A 9,731-nucleotide genomic window follows, 5' to 3' on the forward strand; every position below is an offset into this window, starting at 1 on the left:
TGTAAACGTTTAACACAATTTTACAAATGTGTGAAATTCTAAAGTGTGTGTGAGCAAGAGCCACATTTAACATAAACTTAACCAAGTGCTCAAGTTCTAGACATGTCTTGTAGTCTTTTATTTTCAAGTTCTAATGACCCGTTTAGTTCCATAATTTGAGTTGAGATGTGACTTTATGTGAGAGCTTTTTATTGTAGTAAAAATGTTAGATGTGACTGTTTCTGAGAGTTTTTTACAATAACAAAACTCAAATTCTAATAATATATTTTTTTGAAGTTCATCGTCTAACTTTATGATCCTAGAGCTTTCTTGAGATTTCCTCAATGAATCTTCAAGGTTCTAGAAATCTTTGATACAAATTAAGCTCTCAAGAAGATTTGTTAGAAATTCTAAATCAATAGTTAGGTATCATCAAAACAATAGTGGCTTAGTTCTATTGTTTTGCCTAGTGGCCTACCAGGAGGCCGAAAGAGGAAAGAACGCAAGAGAGGAAACTTGAGGGAGAAGAAGAGAAAACTGTGCGCCTAACTTAAAAACAATGAATGCCAAAGAAAAAATAAATTCGTGCCATTAATATGGTTCTCTCTGTTTTCTATTTTCTATCTTGCTTCATTTTTTTTTTTTTGGGTTCTGAATTAATCTCAGTGGTGTCATTGAATTTTAAAATTATTTTCACTTTGTCTCTTAAATTTTAAAAACTCTCACTTTACCTCGTAAAGTTTGAATTTGTCAATCAGACGAAAAAAGAAGGGTAAAGTGTGGATATATGGCGCCATAGGTACCAAATATCATCCTGTGTGACCTTGACAAAAGGGCGGAGGTGGAAGATGGCAAGGTATGGTTGATCTGGGTTGTATAAGAACTCTTGTGGATTGACCTTACAGACTCTGGATAAATGGTCGAGTAAAGTGATAGTTTTTAAAATTTAAGAGCTAATTGAGAATTACTCTAAAATTCAACGGCTCAGTGATAATAGTCTTTTTTTATTTAATTTTTATTTTTATTTTTGTAAATGTTGGGCCATCAAGAGATAACAAATATACAAGATGAGTATGACGAATGCCATAGGAAGATGGATCGCATACGGAATGAAGTTATTCATAGTAAAGTAGGTGTAACACCAATAGAAGATAATGTGCGAAAAAATCATCTGAGGTGGTACGAGTATGTACAAAGTAGATCGTTAGATGCATCTGTTTGTGCTTGGGAGAACATCTAAATACCTAGTATTAAGAGAGCGAGGGGTAGACCAAGAATTACCTGAGTTGACGTAGGACTGACGTAATTAGGCACGATTTTCAAAATTGTTTCAGTAAGATCTCATATTTAATAAAACAGATTGGAAATGAGAAATTTATATAGCCGATCCCAATTAATTTAGGATTAAGGCTTGTATTTATTGTTGTTGTTGCATTTTTTATTTTTTATTTTTTTTAAAATTAAAACCAAAGAGAGTGTTTAGGGTTATATTCCTTCTGGGTCACTTGATCCGACTTCTCATTTGCAAGTAGCAGCAGCAGCGTAAAAGACCCGAAAGTAGAACACTGAAGAGAACCCAAAAAAAAAAGAAAAAAAAGCATCTTCCTCATCCCAATTTGATTTTCTTCTCCAAAACCAAAAACCTCAAGAAACCCTAAAAATGGAGGAAGTCTGCGAGGGCAAGGACTTCTCCTTCCCAAAGCAGGAAGAAACCGTCCTCTCCTTCTGGTCCGACATCAAGGCCTTCGAGACTCAGCTTCTCCGCTCCCAGAATCAGCCCGAATACATCTTCTACGACGGCCCTCCCTTCGCCACCGGCCTCCCTCACTACGGCCACATCCTCGCCGGCACTATCAAGGACGTCGTCACCCGCTTCCACGCCATGACCGGCCACCACGTCACCCGCCGCTTCGGCTGGGACTGCCACGGCCTCCCCGTCGAGAACGAGATCGATCGCAAGCTCGGCATTACCCGCCGCGACGAAGTTCTGAAGATGGGGATCGATAAGTACAATGAGGAGTGCAGGAGCATTGTCACGAGGTACGTGGGGGAGTGGGAGAAGATCGTCACCAGGACTGGAAGGTGGATTGATTTTGGGAATGATTACAAGACCATGGACTTGAAGTTTATGGAGACTGTTTGGTGGGTTTTTGCCCAGCTCTATAAAAAGGGCCTTGTTTATAAGGGTTTTAAGGTTAGTTACTTCTTGCTTCTGATGATGATTTTGTTCAGATTGTTCTTCAAGTAAACAAGAATAGAGCTTGGTTAATTTTCTGATGCGATTTGAAAAGCATTTTTGATTTATGGTAGAGAACCGTGTATTATAAGCATTATTGATCAGTTTTAAGGGTTTTTAAGGTAGGTTTGAAAGCATTGTTGATTTGGGTGTTGTTATTATCTCCTTTTTACTTGGGATGGGCAAGAGAGCGTTCAAATTAACTTGTACAACAGAAATAGACAATCAATAAGAAGGAAATTGTATTCTTCATTTTTTTTTTTTTTTGGGATTGTGGCTTTGGTTTGTAGGAGGGTGGCTGAATGTAGTGTTGTAGAAACTTATGTGAAGACGAATATGAGATTGGCAACTGCTCCATGGATTTTTGGGGAGATAACCAGCACCTTTCCCATGGGAAGGAAATATAGTTGCAATCTTAGGAATGCGAGAGACCCTTTTTTTTTTTGTACATTAATTTCTTCCATATATGTGGCTTGATAAGGTGCTTTTTTTTTAAAATATATTTTTTGGGTTATTGATACTATTATAGTCTCAGAACTTTAGGTGTAGTGACAGTTTGGTCCCCGATCTTATAAATTTGGCATATTAGTCCTTAAACTTTCACTTTTTGACAGTTTGTCACTGGCATTAAAATAGCGAATGATTTCTAAAATTTAACAAAGATGATCATGTGTCTGTCTAGCGCATGATAACTTTAAATCTTGTAAAAGTAGTTACATTATGGGCATGTTTACTTTGCATCAAAGGGAAATGGGAAATAAGGAGTGATTCTCTTTCCCATCTAATAATGTGTTTACTTAGAAAATTAGTAATGGAGATTTAGTGGGCCCTACACAATATAGGAAATGAGAAAGGGAATACCCTTATGGCTTGTTCACTTACCAGGTTTGACGAATGAGAGTGAGGAATGAGAGTCAATCACATGTTTACTTGTTCTTTTTTATCTTGGAATGAGAGTGGGATTGGTGGACCCCACTCAATTTTGAGATTGAAGAATGGGAATAGCACTCCCATGTCCCCCCTTGGGATTGAGACTCCCATTCCTGATGTTAACATTAAATTAATATCATACTCCTATTAAACTTGTAAACATAAAATTTAAAATAAAATTCAAAAAACAATAATTACAATATATATTTATTATTTTATTTGCCTAATATTATAATATTATCCTAATTATTGTTAATTTTAATATAATAAATATGTACTTTATTTGTTTAATAAATTAATAATATATTTTAATTTTTTAACATTAGTTTTTATTTATATTTATTTTATTTAAATTTTAACAATTTATTTTTATATTTTAAGTAATTGTACAATTTATATTATTTTATTACCCTAGTATTACACTAAATCTTTTAATTATGATTTATTTTGATATAATAAGTACACAATTTATTTTTTAAATTAAAAACATAAAATTGACTTAAAGGGTACATTAGTACTTTCACATTATTTCATTCTGATTCTGGGCATAAGTAAATGCATGAATGGGATTTGGAGTGACTCTGATTCTGAATCATGTCACCAAGTAAACAACTTATTCTAACTCCGAATCCTACTCACTCCGAATCCTACCCACTCTGATTCATGCCCATTCCGATTACGCATAGGTAAACATGCCATTAGTATTGATTCCTTGCCAAAGGGAATGAATGCCTTAATCCTACTACTTTACTTTCCTTTCCAATCCTATTACCTTTCCCATTACATTCCTTTACGGTTTGGTAAATGCACCCATATGTAATTATTTATGTAAAATTTTCTATTTGTTACTATTAACTGTTGAAAATTTTAATATTTTGCACTTATTGTAATTATTTATGTAAAATTTTCTTTTATTATGCGATAAGGATATGATTATCTGCACTATATCTTAGAAATTGTTCGTCAATTTTAGTGTCGGACAAAAACTGGTTCATTCATTTTAGTGCCAGTTACTAAAACCGTTTAAAAAATGAAAGTTCAAGGACTAATATGCCAAAATAGGGATCAAAATATCACTATACCAAAAGTTTAGAGACTAAACATACCAATTACCCTTTTTTTAAGAATATCTATCTATGTTGACTATTTGCTTTTCTTTTTGTAGGTCATGCCGTACAGCACTGGTTGCAAGACACCACTGTCTAATTTTGAGGCTGGTGAAGATTATAGGGTTTGTTGTTTGCAACTTCTGTTCAGTTTATTTCAATGAAATTGTTTATTATGGGCATGACTGATTTTATTTCGTTTGCTTTATGGGCTTGAGCCGTGAGCCCAAATCAATTGGTAAACTTGGGTTCGGTCTACTCTGTGCTTCAACCACCACTTTTTGTTGATTGGGTTGCTTTCTTAGTCTTTAATTTTTCTAATCTTATTTGAGTAATGTAGGATGTGCCTGACCCTGAAATAATGGTGGCTTTTCCGATTGTCGGTGATCCACAAAATGCAGCTTTTGTGGCTTGGACGACAACTCCATGGACTCTTCCTAGTAATCTTGCTCTTTGTGTCAATGCAAATTTTGTTTATGTTAAGGTTGGTTTAGTTACATCCCTCATGTCTTGCATTTTGTCAGAGTAATGCATTAATGGTGTTTTCTAGTGTTAATTGTCAAAATGCTTGTAATGGCTACATTGGCTAGTTATTGCCTCTTATTAGCTATAACCATCTAACAAAATGTCTTCCAGGTTTCTAATCATTGATTTTGATTAGGTTTAGTGTAATTAATGTATATTTTATCTCTTTATTACCTTTTGACTATCTAATTTGAGAATGGGGCCTCATCAGGTTCGCAGCAAGCATTCTGGAAAAGTTCTTGTACTTGCCGAATCTCGATTGTCTGAACTTCCTAGAGAAAAGCCAAAGCAAAGCGCAACTAATGGACCTGTTGATGATTCAAAGAAATCAAAAACTAAGACATCCTCAGGTGGAAAGAAGGAAAGTATTGAGGATTCTTTTGAGGTTTTGGAAAAAGTTACGGGGGCTTCACTAGTGGGAATGAAGTAAGCACTTTTGTCACTCCTTTAACACAACCTTTGAGTTCTTTCAGATACTCTCTATTATTTCTCTTTGTTTTATTTTCATATCGTATAACCTAAAGCTGCTGCTTTTCAGTGAATAGCTATTCAATAGTAAGGGCTTTTTTTTTTTTTTTTTTTTTTTTTTTTTTTTTGGGGGGTAACCACTGTTCAATTACTTTTCAGAGTTCTCTGAAGTAGCATTTAGAGTTGTTGCAGACAATTATGTTACTGATGGTAGTGGTACTGGCATAGTCCATTGTGCTCCTGCATTTGGTGAAGATGATTATCGTGTTTGCATGGAAAATCAGGTTATCACTAAGGTTCGTGTAGACAACCAGAGTCTTAAGTTTTGTTGGTGTAACAAGTTCAACAAGCTGAACTTGTTTTTTGACCTTGTTTCTCAACCTAAATATTTTAACAGTAATTTTGATATCACTGGGAATCATATTTATGCCCCCTCCTTGTCATTATTGGGTATTATTTGTTTCTCTTCTCTTTGCTTCAAGTTTAGTGGCTGTTTTCATTTGAAATAACTTTAGGGATATGTTAAATTTTATGCTGAAGAGCTGTTGTGGAAATTGTTTGGGCAATTTGGTTCAAGTTTAACAGTAGAATCTTTGTAGAATGTTGGGAGTTGCAGAGTCCGGAACAGTATTAAGTGTGGGATATCATTTTGTATCTCCAAAGACATCTTGTGCTCTTTTATTGTTATTCCATTTAAACTAGTGTATTTTTCTTTTCATGATTCTTAGGACAAAAAAAGAAAAAAAGAATGCAAAAGAAACTGTCATTCTATTTCTTTTTATTTCACTACATGGTTTTGGTGCATTTTTCCCCCCATAGGAAGTTTGTTGCTTACACGGTTGCTTACAGTTTCAGCACAGGAGCCCTTTCTACATTATGAATTTCCCGCCTCATTTAATGTTTTGTTTTATTAGGAATTTATTGCCCCTTTAGAATGTTCCATTTCATTCTTCCTCCACCAGAGATTTAATGAGTTTCAGCAAGATTTTGTAGTTTTAGTCTACTAATACTTTTAGCCATCCCTTGGGGTATATGGTTAGAAAGAAGCAGCAGTCTTTGAAGACCGGGAGGAAGATGTTTTAGTCGTATGAGATAAGATATTGGGTCTCACTGTGGGTTTACAGGGACAGAGATTTTGGCAAGCCGATTTTTTCGGATTTTGTCTGGAGCTGGGCTCCTTTTTTGTAGCTTTCCTCATTTTATTTGGTTTAGTTGTTGGGGTTTTTAATTTTGTTTGATTCTCTTTGTATTGTGGAGCAGGGTTGTTTGAGGAAACTCTTCCTCTTTTTTCTCCCTGTTCTTTATTTCTCAATCAATACATTTCCTTGTTTCTTTTTAAAAAAAAAAATATTTTTTATGCGAACAAGTTTGAAAACTTCAGTTATGTCTATCCTGTAAGTTTTTGCATTTTGCTCATGGTGATTGTTTATTTTATATTTGTCCATGTCCTATTGGCTTGCAGGGAGAGAACCTGATCGTAGCAGTTGATGATGATGGCTGCTTTACTTCAAGGATTACGGATTTCAGTGGGCGCTATGTCAAGGATGCAGATAAAGATATTATTGAAGCAGTAAAGGTATGTTCTATAGAAAACGATTGATTGGAGTGTTTTAACGGAAGAAATCATCAGTGATAAGGATTGATAGAATAACTTCTGTACAGTTTTCATTTCTTCGTTTCCCTGTTCATGTACAATGGTTGTTATGTCAAAATCTATAGCCGTCAATCTGGTAGGTGTTGACTGTACATTTTGTTTAAGCAGTGTCCTTCCTATTTTCTTAGGCAAAGGGAAGGCTCATCAAGACTGGAACAATCACACATTCTTATCCTTTTTGCTGGAGATCTAAAACTCCTCTAATTTATAGAGCTGTTCCAAGCTGGTAAGTACATTTCATTGTGCATGTTTATTGATTGAGCATTATGTGGAAGCTTAGAGAGCCACTAAATAGTGGAACTGTAGAGGTGGGTGGTGTAGTTGAGAAATTAATGGAACCTTCAGTGGAGTTTTGGAAAAAGTGTGCAGGCTTGATTACAAGTGACATAGACAAATAAATAATTGGATTATTTTCATAAATACCCCCGGAACTATGTACCTTGTTTCAAAGTGCCCCTTGATTTTTCAGAACGATTTAAAACATCCCCTGATATATAGAAATAGATCAAATTGGACAGAGGGGGCAATTTGATCTATTTTCTATTAGGGGGTGTTTTGAATCGTTTTGAAAAATCGAGGGGCATTTTGAAACAAGGTACATAATTCAGGGGGTATTTATGAAAATAATCCTAATAATGTTCAAGAACGTAATCAGTTATGAGTCATGACTGCTGATCTATTAGGCTTTATGCATGCCATTTTATTGAGATTTCTTTCATACTTTTTTATGGCAATTCAATTTTCTAGCTATTGGGATGCCTTTTCCTTTACTTGGTAATTTTGTACAAATTGCATCTTATTTCATTTTCAATATCGGAACGTTTAATTAATAACCAACAGTTCTATTTTTCTTATATCTTGCTTTTAAGGCTTTCTTTTTTCCTTTGAGCTTCTTTTGTAATCCCAATTCCGATGATTAGACGGGGCTTTATTGAGTTTTATTGTTTCTTTCTAGGTTTATTCGGGTGGAACAATTAAAAGATCAATTATTAGAAAACAACAAGCAGACATATTGGGTTCCTGATTTTGTGAAGGTACAACATCATATACTGAGTGACATTGGTGTTCTCTATAAACTTTGTTCAAGTATTCTGATGGAGGCGAAGTTCTTAAGTCGGAAATGTTTATGGATTTCTACTTGTCATTTAGGAAAAACGTTTTCACAATTGGCTGGAAAATGCGAGAGACTGGGCTGTTAGTCGAAGTAGATTTTGGGGCACCCCTCTTCCTGTGTGGATCAGCGAGGACGGAGAGGAAATAGTTGTTATGGATTCCATTGAGAAACTTGAAAAGCTTTCTGGTGTCAAGGTTTGAACCTTTCTTCTCTATCACTCTCTCTCTTTCTCGCACATGCGCACTCGCACTCTGTATATTCACACTATAAGGGCTCGTTTGATTAAATTATTATACTCGTTAACTACTTTCCCAAAATTAGAGTTTTCCCCACCAACTTTGATGCGGGTGTTAGTTTTTGTCTGTTAACTTTCGAACAATGTCAACCTGACTTTTAAAAATATGAAAATTTTAATCTGGGTTAAATGTGATATTTAGAAAATAATATTTTCATAACCCTCGTTACACATATGCTTAGGATGCGTGTAGGTATATAGGTATGTATGTCCGTGAGTTTTCTGGGCGATTTTCTTGGTTCATGTAACATCTATTGGGTTGGAGAAATGCTGATGGATTTTTTTCCCTTCTACATTACTTTGCTTCCCTACTTTTGAAATTAATATTATTTTTGTGCTTATGCGGAAAATATTATATTATTAAACGTATCTTGATCTTTTCTGATATTCACAGGTATTTGACCTGCATCGGCACAATATTGATCACATCACAATTCCATCCGGCCGTGGTCCTGAGTTTGGTGTTCTACGGCGCATTGATGATGTAAGTTTTCTGAATCTTTGTTTTTGAGATTCTAGTTATAAGCATCATCCCTATTCTCCTCTGAGCCGGTTGCATAGAAGATTTATCTTTTTGCTGTAAGAGGCTTCTAGCCTTTTTGAAATGTGATTTCATTCTTTTACTTCCAATTTTTGCTACTTTCTTATTTTACGAGCCTAATCTGAAGAAATAGTTCCATCTACATTTAGTTTCTGCCATTTGACCCTTTATTCTTAGAATTTTATTAGCCTTCCTTCTAGATAAAAATGGAAAACCTTCTTAAGGATGAAAAGTGTGCAAAGTCTGCAAATTCCTTTGCTACTGTATGTTGCATTGATTTCATTTATGTGTAAGTTTTTTCTTCTTTTTGTGCTTTTATAAGTAAAGAAAGAAATCTACTCTAGCCCATCTCCCTGTCGAATCGAAAGAGCAAAAAGATAAAAAAGTAAAGGAAAGGAAACAAGTTAAAGAAGGAAAAAGGAGAGCAATGAGTCAACCTACGAAAAAGAAAAAAAGACCCATATCTACTCTGCCCATGCAAAATAAATTAAGGACTAGGAAAATCCCAAAAACCTTCTAAAAGTACAATCCCATTACGAAACCAAAATCATAATCCTATTCAAAACCTCCTATTCATCACCATTCCTTTATTTCCATTATAAAACCATACGGCATATAAAGTAGCCAAAACTGAAGTGCCCTACAATATCTTACCTTTAATTTTCCTGAAAAGCAATACAGCCCCTTGGCATCGTCCATGTTAAATTGCACTCTTTTAGAACTTTATTTACACCACACGGAATAATTTGCCAAAATTTCACTATTAGCTTTACATAAAAAACACGCCACTGTGGAAGAAAAAAGGATTCATTATATTAGTTTTCCTAAGAGCAGCCAGCCAAGCAAATATGTTAAAGGGAGCATGCACTTTTAAAACAAACCC

The 9,731-nt window shown here is 34.9% G+C and overlaps 1 protein-coding gene across 1 annotated transcript in view; it reads left to right on the forward strand.

Annotated features, from left to right (window-relative positions):
• Positions 1–1,506: 1,506 nt before the first annotated feature.
• The window catches only part of LOC21407428 (isoleucine--tRNA ligase, cytoplasmic), a 17,485-nt gene continuing 9,260 nt past the window's right edge, over positions 1,507–9,731 (forward strand). The window contains 10 exon segments of the mRNA XM_024166295.1: positions 1,507–2,173; positions 4,311–4,376; positions 4,592–4,735; positions 4,988–5,204; positions 5,377–5,540; positions 6,707–6,820; positions 7,027–7,124; positions 7,854–7,932; positions 8,048–8,206; positions 8,702–8,791. Coding sequence (XP_024022063.1) covers positions 1,640–2,173; positions 4,311–4,376; positions 4,592–4,735; positions 4,988–5,204; positions 5,377–5,540; positions 6,707–6,820; positions 7,027–7,124; positions 7,854–7,932; positions 8,048–8,206; positions 8,702–8,791 — 1,665 coding nt within the window. The 5' untranslated portion in view covers positions 1,507–1,639.

This window comes from Morus notabilis, unplaced genomic scaffold, assembly GCF_000414095.1.
Source record: "Morus notabilis unplaced genomic scaffold, ASM41409v2 Scaffold212, whole genome shotgun sequence".
In the NCBI taxonomy this organism is placed as follows: Eukaryota; Viridiplantae; Streptophyta; class Magnoliopsida; order Rosales; family Moraceae; genus Morus; species Morus notabilis.